This window comes from Siphateles boraxobius, unplaced genomic scaffold, assembly GCF_051911475.1.
Source record: "Siphateles boraxobius isolate OS27281-9 unplaced genomic scaffold, OSU_SipBor_1 41, whole genome shotgun sequence".
NCBI lineage: Eukaryota > Metazoa > Chordata > Actinopteri > Cypriniformes > Leuciscidae > Siphateles > Siphateles boraxobius.
In genome coordinates, this window is record NW_027509042.1 from 34,180,356 (window position 1) to 34,195,517 (window position 15,162).

At 42.2% G+C, this 15,162-nt stretch overlaps 1 protein-coding gene across 1 annotated transcript in view; it reads left to right on the top strand.

Annotated features, from left to right (window-relative positions):
- unc80 (unc-80 homolog (C. elegans)) overlaps nt 1–15,162 on the top strand; it is a 108,629-nt gene that overhangs the window by 19,038 nt on the left and 74,429 nt on the right. Inside the window, exons 10-12 of the mRNA XM_077199200.1 lie at nt 514–730; nt 897–1,028; nt 12,988–13,256. Of these exons, the coding sequence (XP_077055315.1) occupies nt 514–730; nt 897–1,028; nt 12,988–13,256 (618 nt within the window). The remainder of the gene's footprint in view (nt 1–513; nt 731–896; nt 1,029–12,987; nt 13,257–15,162) is intronic.

The following is a 15,162-nucleotide window of genomic DNA, read 5'->3' on the forward strand; positions in this document are numbered from 1 at the left end:
ACGAGTATTGCATAACCTGCTGTGCTCGCGCCACTAGCGACTTTCACTTCAGTCGATGAAAACCAGAGAGGCAGCCTCTGAGCCATACTTTTATACGCTAAGCAACACCCATTCTGGCGGGCTGTGACGCCTAGAGGGCGCGACGTCACGCCAGGCTCAGTGGTAGGCTGCTGCAGTTGCCGCAGGGCAGCCAATGAGCACGCTAGACAGCCTGCTCTAGGTCTGCTGGCTGCTGCACTGCGTTGACAATAAATACAAAATTAAGGATAATTTTTGGCTTCATATCTCGAGACAAGATGACTTTACCCTTTACCAGGTTACGTACGTAACCGAGTACGTTCATTCTGTTCTTTGTTCCATGTCGTCAATGTTTGTGCTAAGCGGTTGTTACGTTAATGCTTCTGTTTGTTCTCTTTGATTAACCAAACACTTTCATTTTGAACACTCATTCGTCGTGCGCTTCTTTGATATTGCCACACGCGTGACAGTTTTATCCTTTCACTGCTTTTTCAGTTGAAGAACCGTAGAGAGGATCGGGAGAGAAAAGGCTCTATACCATTCCACCATACTGGGAAAAAACGGCAGCGGCGGATGGGTGTACCTTTCCTAATGCATGATGATCACCTGGACGTCTCACCCACGCGTAGCACCTTCTCGTTCGGAAGCTTCTCTGGACTGGGAGATGACCGTCGCACACTGGACCGTGGGGGTTGGCCTTCCACCATCATGGGTATTTAGGGCCCTATGAAATCCGTTATTATTTTTCATCAAAAAGCATGAATTCATAAAACTTTAACATTTTTAATGATTTTAGTATTGTCATTTAATTATATGACAATAGAATTTTACTTTTAATTATATGTATTGTCATATTGCTCGGTTTTGTTGTGTTGCAGGGAGGTTAACACGTCGTGGAAGCTCAGATACTACTGGAGATGTGGACAGTCTTGGAGCGAAACATTTTCACTCCCACCACAACTTGCCTGAACACTCTAACAGTCACAGTGACAATACCATCAAAGAGGGTGGTAAGCAAATAAGCACTGTAAGGAACCTAGCTATATGAAATATTAATAATCAATAATATTTTGTTATGATTAATTATGAATTTTTGGGTCAGTTAATTGGATTAACTTGACATGGCTAAATTAATATTACAATCAATTAATCAGTTCGTCCAACGAACTCTTTTGATTATTAATTTATTCTAGGAAAAGGGTATCTTCCCTGGCCACAGAAGAATAATTATTTCTTAGCATGTACAACGTTTTGAGCATGTAGCAAGAACAAACCGTAAAGGGACTTCGTATTGCAAGCGAATCAGAACCAAATACATAAAGTGCATAAGTTTTATTAACTAAATCATAAACATAAATAAACTAAACACACATATATACAGAAATAGGTTAGTGATAGGAGTAAATTGGAAACCGGAAAAAGGGACTATGAGAAGAACCATCAGAATTTCATTTTCACATTTCATTGAATTGAATACTTGCATTTGTAGTGGGAACAATTCTTGAAGTTGTTGAAAATTTAAGTCGTTGATGGTTCCGGCAGTGTCAAGTGGAAGTTGGTTGAGAGTTCTCTTTCTCCAGGAACGCACGGAAAGTCGAGAGAGAAAGTCGGAAGAGGGGTAGTGATGGCGCAGTGGATAAGACACATGCCTTTGGTGTGAGAGACCCGGGTTCGAATCCACTGTGTGACACCAATGTGTCCCTGAGCAAGACACTTAACCCCTAGTTGCTCCAGAGGCGTGCGACCTCTGACATATATAGCAATTGTAAGTCGCTTTGGATAAAAGCGTCAGCTAAATGCATATGCATTACGGAAGAGTGGGTGATTGGAGTCGTTGTTTGAACAATCTGAGATTGTTCTTGGTTCTTTGTGAGAGAGTCTTCTCTCTCCTGCCTGAGCCCATATCTGGTTGGATCGAGGCCTGCTGGGCCCTGGGGCCCCCGTGGAGGGGGAGGGGGTTCCCCAGGATCACCAGAGCAGTGTTGCGGCTAGATGAAAGAACTAAGAGAGGGAGGTCACATGTGGACTGTCTCTAATAAGGCCTGGAAAAGATCCTCCCCTAAGGGTTGAACTCGACCAATCAGAATGGTGACATGTCTGAGAGGGAAAGTGGCTCTTAGTTGATTTACGGGTCTTTGTCCCTAGCATGGTTATACATTCTATAATGCTCAGATAGCTATAACACATCCACACTGCATTCTAGAAGAAGGTTATTTACATCAAAGTGTGAGTCATTAAATGAGGATTAATTAGGTAGGTGGCATGATACAGGTGAGGTTACATTGATCGTTAGTTGGTTGTATACCAGGATACATACCATAATATATACCTAATAGTACACGAGACAGTAAACCATTTACACTGTTTCTTTCACAGTTTTATGCATGTTCATTTATAGATCAGTTTAGTCTATGATTAATGCAGCAAAGTCTGTTTTAAAGAGGGTTTCTGTTTCATAGTCTCTCTCTTTGAGTATGTGGCCACATTCCTCGGAGGTCGTAAAATCTCCTTATCATGCCCTGTAACATGACACTGTTTCTGCCCTTGTGTTCGTTCATTTGGGCTGTTAGTTTTGGAGTTTCATAAACCTTTGTATATAATGAATAATTAGTGTGTCTGATTGGTCCATACCCTACAGATCCCCCCCTTTCGATCATTGTTGTCCCCCCTCAAGGACAACCACGAGCGAAGTTGGAAGTGCAGAGAGATCAGACACACACTTGTCATAGAAGGCTGGAAGGCCATGGTGGCCTCTGGTGGCTCGTGTCTTCTTGAGCGGTGGTCGTTCCACGGCTGGTGATGCGGACAGTAGCCAAGTCCAGGTCTCTTCAGCAGGTGTTGAGGCAGCAGGTGTTGAGGCAGCAGGTGTTGAGGCAGCAGGTGTTGAGGCAGCAGGTGTTGGGGCATTCTGAAGTTCATTAGTTTTGGGGCAGGTGTTTCCTTGTGGTTGCAGGAAGTGGTTAGGGCTCTTTGTAGCATAGAGAGGTTTTCAAGCTGACCTGGTGCTGGTGGCAGGAGGTCAGAAGGTGGTTGTTAGCCTCTTCAGTCACGAGAGGTCTGAAGGATTGAAGTGTTGTTCTGTCCTTATGGTGGTGCCGACGCAAGCTTGCCTAAGCTGGGGTGGGCAAGGAGTCGGAAGCTTGTACTTTACAGGACTCCTCGGGTGAGTACTGTGCAGGGAGCTATTTTGCGTGTGTCAGCGGCTCCTGTGACTCTGAGGCAGGTGTGTCCAGCTGTCCTTGTGGAGCCTCAGATTGACACCTGTGTGAAGGGTGTGGAAGAGGATGCTGTCGTTGACAGCCGTTGGTCCTCCTGTGGTGTTTGCAGGTTGAGGGTGCTGTCCTCCATGGCTTCTCCAAGGGGCTTGGCTGGTACCTGGGTTGTTGCCATGGTGACAGTTCTGTACTGGTCCTGGGCATGCTCAGTCCAGCTGCATTGAATCTGGTTTGAACCTCAGTCTCTAGCTGGTCTGTAAGGCTTATGGGCACAGGTCCGCTCCTTGTGGGACGCTGTGATCTGTTATGTGAGGTTGTTTACCTTCTGTTTCATACCCATAAGGTGGGGTAAGGAGATGAGAATCTTGATCACCCCGGTGTGGCTGTAACTCTGGCTTGGGTCATGGGTCGTTGGTCCTCTTCTCTCATGGTGCAGTTCCGTTTGTTTCTGGTGCTGTCGGATGTCAGCAGCCATGGGTGGAACAGTGTTCCTCGCGATGGCTTGTCAGTCTTTTGGGTCTCCTGTCCGGTTAAGGTCAGGTTAAACAGAGGATCTGCAACATTTTGGCACACTTGTGGTGTGTCTACGTGTATATAACACTGTACTGAGATTCATTCGTCAGAAACAGATTAAGCAATACTGCAATTTGGATTCCTTCAACCAAAGCAGAATAATAAATACCGGTACAGTTTACATGCCGCTGAGATGAGATTCCTTTGTCAAACAGACTTGCGCTTTAATGCTGAAATTACCGATACCAGTTAAGACCTTTTTTGTTTATTATTATTATTTTAAGTAGAGATGTCAATTCCAGCTATCGTTTTATCTGCATTTAGACAAGCCAGCAGCTAGTGATCAAAATGTGTATCGGATATCATGTTCCATTTGGATTGGAATGATCAAATAAGCACTTTTAGGATAAAAGTAGTTACAAAGGGGCTCTAGGTCATGCTAGTTTTCCCAGCTCAGGTGGTTTGCTTACTATCTGGCATTAGGGTGACGAATGCACTATTTGGAGTTTGTATTTGTATTTGTATTTCCTGTAACAAGTCATTGTCATGGAAACTAATGTGCAGCAGTATAAATTCAAGATGGTGCCGCGGATGGCTGCCTCGGTGTGGAGCTCTCCAGCTATTGTGTTGTTTTTGTTCGTTTGTTCTGCGTTAAGTCATTCTTTTCCTATCAGTTTCACCAAAGACGAACTACTGGACATTAGGAAACACACACCAGAAACCTTTTCTAAAGTTTTTGATTATTCGGACGTTTTGCTGGACATTCTCAGAGGGGGGCAGCGGTGTTGTTCAAACGCGCGTTCAGACGCAAACGCGGGAAGCGTGCCGGCGCGCTGGTTAAACTCCGCGAGCGCGGCCTGCACACTGCACTCCCCGGTATTCATCTCGCGAATCTCCGATCCCTTCCTAACAAAACGGATGAACTTCTTCTCCTCACCCACACTAACAAGGATTTTTTAAAATTCTGCTGCTTTGTGCTTCACTGAAACCTGGCTGAGTGAAGCCATACCGGACAACGCAATACATCTGCCGAGCTTCCAGCTGTTCCGAGCGGATCGCATCGCGGAGCTAACGGGAAAAACGAGAGGTGGTGGATTGTGTTTCTACATTAACGAAAGTTGGTGTTCAGATGTGACAACACTGAAGAAGATGTGCTCTCCTAATTTAGAGGCACATTTCATAAACCGTAAACCCTTCTACTCGCCTCGGGAATTTTCCTCTTTCTTTCTCGTGAATGTTTACATCCCTCCAGACGCGTGCGTGAGCGCTGCGCTACAACAGCTGGCTGAACAAATAGCTGAAACAGAACAAAGGTACCCAGACTCTCTTTTAGTCATTCTTGGGGATTTTAACAAAGCAAATCTTTCCCGTGAACTACCAAAATACAGACAGCACGTTACATGTCCCACCAGAGACAGTAATATACTGGACCACTGTTACACCACAATAAGAAATGCGTATCACTCGGTCCCACCGGCAGCTTTAGGGCTCTCTGATCACTGTTTGGTTCATCTCATACCGACCTACAGGCAGAAACTGAAATCAGCTAAACCTGTAATAAGGACTGTAAAAAGATGGACTAATGAAGCAGAGCAGAATCTACAGGCCTGCTTTGATTGCACTGATTGGACTGTTTTTGAAGCTGCTACCAACGATCTGGATGAGCTCACAGATACTGTAACATCAAACACTCAAACACCTTCGTCATGCCAAAGAGGATGCTTAAAGAAGTGGGGATAAAATCTTGTATAACCAGGCCAGAAACAGATTGACAAAGGAGATCAGAGTTGCTAAAAGGAACTACTCTGATAAACTGAAAAAACAGTTTTCATCCAACGACCCATCATCAGTCTGGAATGGCCTGAGGAACATCACCAACTACAAGTCACCATCCCCTCGATCTGTGGACAATCAACACCTGGCTGACGATTTAAATTAATTTTTCTGCTGGTTTGAAAAGCCCTCATTCACTCCACACACCCGGTCTGATCTGCACTTCACACATTCACCATCACCTCCTGCACTCCCACTCCCCCCTCCTGCCATCCAACCTGAGCTTAAGGTCTGTGTGGAGGACGTGAGCAGAGTCTTCAAAAAACAGAAGACTAGGAAAGCCTCAGGCCCAGACGGCATCTCATCTGCTTGTTTAAAAGCCTGCGCTGACCAACTGGCCCCGGTCTTCACGCAGATCTTCAATAGATCATTGGAGCAGTGTGAAGTTCCCTGCTGCTTCACATGCTCCACTATCATTCCTGTCCCCAAAAAACCCCAAATCACTGGACTAATCACTGGACACTGTCAAGCTCCTGAAATTTGCAGACAACACCACTGTCATCGGTCTCATCCAAAACGGTGACGAGTCTGCTTACAGACTGGAGGTTGAACAGCTGGCTGGCTGGTGCAGTTATAACAACCTTGAGCTGAACACGCTCAAAACAGTGGAGATGATTGTGGACTTCAGGAGGAACAGCCCAGCACTCCCCCCACTCACCATCATGAACAGCACTGTGGAAGCAGTGGAGTCATTCAGGTTCCTTGGCACTATCATCACTCAGGACCTGAAGTGGGACAATCACATTGACTGCACTGTGAAAAAGGCCCAGCAGAGACTGTATTTCCTTCGCCAGCTGAGGAAGTTCAACTTGCCACAGGAGCTGCTGATTTAGTTCTACTCAGCCGTCATTGAGTCTGTCTTATGCACTTCCATCACTGTCTGGTTTGGTTCAGCTACCACATCAGACATCGGGAGACTACAACGGACAGTCCGGACTGCGGAGAGGATTATTGGTGCCCCCCTGCCATCCCTCCAGGACCTGTACTCTTCCAGAGTGAGGAAGAGAGCAGGTAAAATCATCACAGACTCCACTCACCCTGGACACCACCTGTTTGAACTGTTACCGTCAAGACGGCGACTCAGATCACTGGCCACTAAAACATCTCGGCACAGGAACAGTTTCATCCCACAGGCCATCTCCCTTCTGAACAGTTAACATATCTCCCAAGGCATTTGCCTGTAAGTGCAATACTCCCCCTGTTTAGTACAATATCTTAAAAATTCAGGTGATATTTATATTTATATTTATTCATACTATACAAAATACTGTAAATATGTTCATTATCTGTAAATGTTTATTCTGACAAAACCCAACTGTGACCATATATTTTTATAGTATTTTCATATTTTTTATAGTTTTATTTGTAGAATTTGTATTACTATTTGTATTACTATTACTTGTTGTATCTGTATTTGTATATGTGCACTGGAAGCCTCAGTACTAAGGAAAATTCCTTGTGTGTGCAAGCACACTTGGCAATAAAGCTCTTTCTGATTCTGATTCTGATTCTGATTCTGATTTCAACCAGCGGGTGGCACAATCTCTGTATGTTTCAAAAAGCAGTGCATAGTCTGTTGGCACGTGAGGCTTACACCTGCATTCAAGATTTTCTTTAAATCAGTCAAATTCAAATTTTACTAATGCAAACTCTTGCTTCCTTTTGAGCACACATTTTCATCTACTTTAAAAGTTTTATGTCTTATGCTGACTAGGGACTTTGTAGCCGAGTCGTGCATAGTGGTCATGCCGTGTGTCTTCTGGGTTTTGAAGTTCAGAGTCAAAAGGTTCTTGAAGCTGGTGTCTTCCTCCATCACTGGTTCGCTGCACGCTCTGAGGTAGCTCGCTTGATGTCTGTGGTAGTAGCACAGGGACTTTCAGGGTTACCCTGGTTGGTGTCTGGGACCGCGCCCAGTCTGCATTCAGACTCTAAGTCTGAGAATCCTGTTATGATGGCTTGTTCCAGCTGCTGGTAGTTAGACTGGATGTTTTCTGGCTGCCAAGCCAGAAAGCGTCGCAACTCTGGGCTGGATGTGATCCAGATCAGATAGAGTCTATCTTGATGGTTCACACTCATCAAAGAATGCAGGTGAAAGTCAATGTCTCGCAGGTAAGTGTGGAGGTTGTGGTCTCCTGCAAGCTCTGGTGTAAATGCAGGGATATGTCTGGCCATTCGGTTGAGGTCTTTGAGTGTCACTACACGCGTCGTTTCAAGATTCGTCTGAATCAATCCTTTTCCTTCCACGGCTGCAGAAGCTTTAAGGAAATTGTCTGATGACATGTTAAGCAGAGGGGTTTGTCTCCTCCCCCCCTTTTGTGCAGGGCTGGGGAAGCCTACGCTGCTGATGTGAAGTTCAGCAGGGTACATCTTTCTTGTGGGGTCCATTTGCAGTTGGTTGGACTGTTTCAGTTCTATTTGGACCACATCGAGCTGGTCTATAATGTTGCAGCAACGCTGAGTCAGTATTGGGACTTCAGCTCTGGCTGCACGCCGATGGCTTCAGCGTCTCTCTCTTTGAGTTCAACCAGTTCCCCTCTCGTCTGTTGGCAGGTGCTCAGCAGCTGTCAGAGCCGCTTGAAAACTGGTGATCTCTTTCAGTTGCTCCACGCTGTCAGGGTCTTTGCATCTGTCCTGTGCCTTCTCCCGTTGAGCAGGGTTCGTTCTCTTTGGAGTCCTGTGGCTGGCAGCGTTAGTTCATTTACCTCCTGTTTGAGGCATGCGGGAGCATGGCCAAGGAGAAGATAATGCTGGTCAGCTCTTGGTGGCTCAGGCTGGGTGTCAGATGTCTGCTTTCGTTGTTGCCTAACTGTTCCTTCCTCTGCCGTGGCAGGTCGTTGCCTGCTTCAGGCTGAAGGATGTCCATGACACTGCTCTGCCGGGTCTTCAGGTGGTCCTGGTGGCAGGGCTGGGTGTCTGAGGCCTACTGGCACACTTGTGGGAACACGAGAGAGAAATGGCAAAGGCAAATGCAAGTTTCTACAGAGGTGGTGAGCTATCTGTGTGGGAGAATGGCTATGTGGAGCAGCTAAAATTTAGTGTTGATGAGCACACACAACAACAAAAAAAGTTTTGAGTATCTTAGTTGACGTGCTTTAAGCAGCATCGACTGATGACTGGGCTCTTACATGTCATAACCTATTACTCAAAAATGCGGATGGTTCTTCTCACATGTTGTGCTACGAGAGTAACAGATAGAGCAAAACCAAAATAAAACAATAGGATCAAACCAGAAAAGAAGAGGAAGAAAGGAGTGTTTTACCTATTAAGGTTTAGCTAGGAGACATAGGTAAACAGGAGTCACTTATGGGTTATGCTGCTGTTAGACTAAGCTACCAGGGACACATCAGACATCTCAAGGTCCAAAAGAAGAAGAAACAATGGGAAGTGTTTCCAGTTCTGTCTGGGGCCTACTGTGCGTTTGTGTTTAGCCGTACTTCATGTACTTAGCTTGGTGCTAAGGAGTGAGGATGGGTAAAACACAGACAGGAAGTAGGATATTAATGACCTGTGTAACTCGCTATGGAAACAACCGTCACTAGATATTGTAATCCTATAGAGAGAGAGAGAAGATGAGGATAGTGACTAGTGATCTAAAATAAGGTAAAGGTAAAGTTAGAACGTCCTTATAGCTCTAAGAAAACTAAAAGGAAAGGGAAGCGTATCAAGTAATTTAATTAAATTTCAAATTTAGTTAAGCCTTTTTTTTAGCTGAATATAAGAATTCAGGCTGAAACAAAAATAAATAACTAAATTGAAATAAAATCAAAAAAAAAATGTAAACATTGAGTGTTCTCATAGCTCTGGTAACTAGAGGGGAACTTGAATAAGCAAATAGATTTAATTAAATTCCCAATTTAATTAAATTCCACTTAACTGAATAGGACTATTCAGGCTCAACAGGTGTAAATACACAATCTGGGTTTCAATTGAAAGTGAAACCAAAAGGGAGGGGGTCAAGCAAGAGAGAGAGAGAAGAGAGTGGCTTAACCCACTGATGGGTAGCTTTGAGACATGCTTCGTGAAGCTCTGAAACGTGTGAATCATGTGTCTCAAATCAGGGGTGCGGAGCGTGTATCACTGCTGAGGTCACGTGATTTCCGTAAACGGGGCTTCGTTGCGCGTCATAGCTGTTTCGAAATTGTTTTAAATTTCAACGGTTCGTGAACCAGCGTGTATCTGGTCTTTATGTGATCTCGTATCACTTTATAAATTCGTTCACATTTAATGATGCATTTGATAAAGGATCTGATTGACCAAGCTTTCATAAAACGAACCCTACAGTTTATTGTGCCTTGAAAGACATCTCATATTAAAAGGTATTAAGTAGTTTGCAGATTGCCACTACCTGCTTACACCTTTTGATTAAACCTTTGCGATTGGTTAAAAGGTGTTTCATTGATTTGAGTTTTCGCTACACACTGTTCTGACCAGCAGGGGTCTCCAGTGAGGGCGTTTCAAAACAAAGAATCATTTGTGACGCAGTTGACTCATTTGATTCAAAACTTCGAGGAGCTTTGACTCTCATTACTCGTGTTCAAATCACTCAGTTATCCCTTGGTTCGCAAGGGCCACTGGCCCAAAGCTATAGTCTTTGGTTTAAAGGTTACACTTTATGCTCTATCGTTTCCAAGTTTTAGGCGGCGCTAAACTATCACTCGAGGTAGAGGGTTTTACTTGTATGCTTGTAAGTTAGGATTGAGGGAGCTAACTTTGGCTACAACAGTCACTTGTTTACACGAGGGTCTGTGAGATTGGTGCTGTTCTCTGATAAATAATAAATAGAAATGCCTGCACGCATTTCGACACAATGCCAACCAACCACACAGATCGGCCGGAGCAGCGGACGAGCTGTGCTGACAGTTTGCACTGAGTCTCTCACTTAGACACGACGTTGCATGTGAGTGACTCTTTTTAACAAATCAAAACAGCACCGTTCTTTCACAGACAAATTACTAGTTAGCTAGGCTAGAATTTATACCACTAATCTGACGCGATTGTTTCATATGAGCGTTTCAGCGGTTTAATATGCATACAATGACGTAACGAATAATAAGGCCTTAATCGGTGATTGAGGAACATCGCTCAGATCACATTCAAAAATGCTGAAAATGGAGATTTATTCGTCCATATCAGGTTATTTTTTTCTGGTACCATTTGTACGCGCGGCTAATCTGAGATTTCTTCGTCAGAGAAGGCTTATGCTCGATTTATATCTGAAATTAGGCTTTCTTCGCTAATATCAGGAGTTTCTTATCGTACGATTTAAATATGCATTATAGCATTTGTGAAACTTTCTGCCATTCGTAGGAAGGCATATTCAAGCTATAGTTTTGCTGATTTACTCAGAGACTTGTACGTGCATGTATGAGATGTTAATAAAAACTTATGGGACAACATATGATTGATTGCTGTCTGCTTGCATACAATTTTTAATACGATGCCTGCATTCTCCACCATATATGTAAGGAACCTAGCTGTATGAAATATTAATAATCAATAATATTTTGTTATGATTAATTATGAATATTTGGGTCAGTTAATTGGATTAACTTGACACGGCTACATTAATATTACAATCAATGAATCAGTTCGTCCAACAAACTCTTTTGTAAAGGGACTTCGTATTGCAAGCGAATCAGAACCAAATAAATAAAGTGCATAAGTTTTATTAACTAAATCATAAACATAAATAAACTAAACACACATATATACAGAAATAGGTTAGTGATAGGAGTAAATTGGAAACCGGAAAAAAGGGATTATGAGAAGAACCATCAGAATTTCATTTTCACATTTCATTGAATTGAATACTTGCATTTGTAGTGGGAACAATTCTTGAAGTTGTTGAAAATTTAAGTCGTTGATGGTTCCGGCAGTGTCAAGTGGAAGTTGGTTGAGAGTTCTCTTTCTCCAGGAACGCACGGCTGGTTTGGTCAGGCCTGGGGCCCTGTTGAGGCACCGCCGAGCACCCAGGAGAAGTGAGGAAGTCGGAAGAGTGGGTGATTGGAGTCGTTGTTGGTTGGAGTCTTTGTTCCAAAATTCCTGAGATTGTCCTTGGTTCTTTGTGAGATAGTCTTCTCTCTCCTGCCTGAGCCCATATCTGGTTGGATCGAGGCCTGCTGGGCCCTGGGGCCCCCCTGGAGGGGGAGGGGGTTCCCCAGGATCACCAGAGCAGTGTTGCGGCTGGATGAAAGAATTAAGAGAGGGAGGTCACATGTGGACTGTCTCTAATAAGGCCTGGAAAAGATCCTCCCCTAAGGGTTGAACTCGACCAATCAGAAAGGTGACATGTCTGAGAGGGAAAGTGGCTCTTAGTTGATTTACGGGTCTTTGTCCCTAGCATGGTTATACCTTCATTAATGCTCAGATAGCTATAACACATCCACACTGCATTCTAGATGAAGGGGATGTACATCAAAGTGTGTGTCATTAAATGAGGATTAATTAGGTAGGAGGCATGATACAGGTGAGGTTACATTGATCGTTAGTTGGTTGTATACCAGGATATAAACCATAATATATACCTAATAGTACACAAGACAGTAAACCATTTTCTTTCACAGTTTTATGCATGTTCATTTATAGATCAGTTAGTCTATGATTAATGCAGCAAAGTCTGTTTTAAAGAGGGTTTCTGTTTCATAGTCTCTCTCTTTGAGTATGTGGCCACATTCCTCGGAGGTCGTAAAATCTCCTTATCATGCCCTGTAACATGACACTGTTTCTGCCCTTGTGTTCGTTCATTTGGGCTGTTAGTTTTGGAGTTTCATAAACCTTTGTATATAATGAATAATTAGTGTGTCTGATTGGTCCATACCCTACAGCACTATCACACTTTTAGTTCCTAAATCCAGTTAATATTTCATAAAATTCATTAAGAATCATAAAATACAACAGAAGTTTTTTTATTTATTTATTGAACTTACACTTACTATTACCCTAACAATATTAATAAGTCTTTAAAAAATATAGGAATTTTGAGTGTTTGTAATCAAAATATTTGCAGCCTCCTGAAACTAATGAGATATGACTTGACCACTATGCTCTGTGGTGCCTTTTTTAAAAACATAAATCAACATATTTGATAAAATAATAATACATACAAAATGCAAAAGTATACAGTCTATACTTTCCTGCAACGCTACAATCCTGCAACTTTATGAAACTTTAAGTTTGTGTTTGTTTAATTAAGCTAAGAGGCCACATTGTGACGTATCATTCTTGTATTGGTCTCACATCGTCACATGATACGAATTCAAAGGTCAGAGTTCACCAAATTTAGAACTCAACTTGTGTTTTCAGTCTCTCGCATGGAAATGCGCAAGAATGGAAGTCAATGGGACGAAAAGTGTAGTGTGACTGCCTCTTTAATCAGTAATGTGGACTGATAGTCTTCTTTTTTTCTCAGTTCGTTCTCAGATCTCCACCATCACTATGGCTACATTTAACACAACTGTGGCTTCCTTTAATGTGGGATACACAGATTTCTTCACGGAGCACATAAAGAAACTGTGTAACCCCATTCCCATCCCTGAGATGCCATGTGAACCGTTGGCTTGCTCCAACCTTCCCCGAAGTCTTACAGACTCCTGCATCAACTACACATCCCTGGAGGACCGAGACACCATTGAGGGCACCAACAACTTTATTCTGAAGAATGGCATGCTGGACCTCATGGTAAGGAGTGGAGCCTTGAGCAGAGGGGTTAACTGTCATTGAGTGACAGATTTGCATATACACTACTCGTAAAATGTTTGGAATTAAAAAAAAAATGTTTTTAAAGGCACACTATGAAGGAATTCCGTTTTAGTCAAACAGGGCCCCCTAGACTCGCTGTAGAGTACTTTAACGTTACTTTAACGCTACTGTCGTAAATACCACTCACGCAGAGCTCTGCACTCACGGCCTCTGAACTTTATAATAATAAAGTAGCCTACCGTGTTTGATGGCTTATAACGTTTTTACATGGTTGCAGCTAAATTACAAGCAATTAGCCTATAGCCTAGGCCTACTGTATCATTTAATTTGTGTTTTTTGAGTGTAATGTAAACATTAGAAAATGCCGCATTATTTTGTAGCAATGATGTCGTTAGACATGATTATTGCAATTTATCATAATAGTTTGCAAATTGCGCTCATTTACACTATTTACAATGTGTAGGCTTATTTATGTCCTGATAATTTTGTGAGAGATTGACTGATTAACTGTTCTCATGATAATCGCAAGAATCAACTTTAACAGTGAAAGCCTGACCGAGTGGGACTCTTGTCCGGTTCCTCACGCTGTCAGATTCTCGTTTCCTTTTTGTAGACTCTTCCGACAGTGCTTTCTTCGTTTTTTTTTCGCCATTCTGAAAACGCAGGTCCGATGTTTACTCCTGCCTGACTCCTCGCTCGCTCAGTCTGCCGTTTCCTCTTTCTCTGTTCCTCCGACGACAATGCTTTCCTAGCTTTCTACTTCTTGTATGCGGCTTAGCCATGACGATAGTTGTTCTTATAGCTAGCCTGATCCTGGATGGGGGCGTGTATATGTCATAGACAGTAAAAGAAATGTGTAAAAGAAAAGGTATAGAGACAGAGCGCAACGCAACATAATCTGAAGACAACGCCCACCGGGGGAAAACAATCCAACCATCTCCATTGACTTTGCATTGCGAGAGACTGCCTCCTTGTCATTTGACATACGCCTATAACAAAAGACAGAAAAATGCCTAAAAGCTGCTGTGTGACAAGGTGTACAGCAAACAAGCTAAATAACCCAGAAATAAATTTTTATAAGCTTCAGAACCGTAAAAGCCAGCCTTTAAGGAGACAAAAGTGGATACATGCAATAAGACGTGAAGCATCCGCAGGAAGAATGGGTAAATTGTGGGATCCTGACACACTCAGTATGTCTACGTGTGTAGTAAACATTTTGTCACTGGTAAGTCAAATATCCAAATGTCAGTTTTATATATTATATTTATGTAAGCTATTAGCTTACATGTCAAATATCCAAATGTCAGTTTTATATATTATATTTATGTAAGCTATTAGCTTACATAAATATAATATATAAAACTGACATTTGGATATTTGACTTACCAGTGACAAAATGTTTACTGTTTTATATATTATATTTATGTAAGCTATTAGCTTACATAAATATAATATATAAAACTGACATTTGGATATTTGACTTACCAGTGACAAAATGTTTACTGTTTTATATATTATATTTATGTAAGCTATTAGCTTACATAAATATAATATATAAAACTGACATTTGGATATTTGACTTACCAGTGACAAAATGTTTACTGTTTTATATATTATATTTATGTAAGCTATTAGCTTACATAAATATAATATATAAAACTGACATTTGGATATTTGACTTACCAGTGACAAAATGTTTACTGTTTTATATATTATATTTATGTAAGCTAATAGCTTACATAAATATAATATATAAAACTGACATTTGGATATTTGACTTACCAGTGACAAAATGTTTACTGTTTTATATATTATATTTATGTAAGCTATTAGCTTACATAAATATAATATATAAAACTGACATTTGGATATTTGACTTTTACCA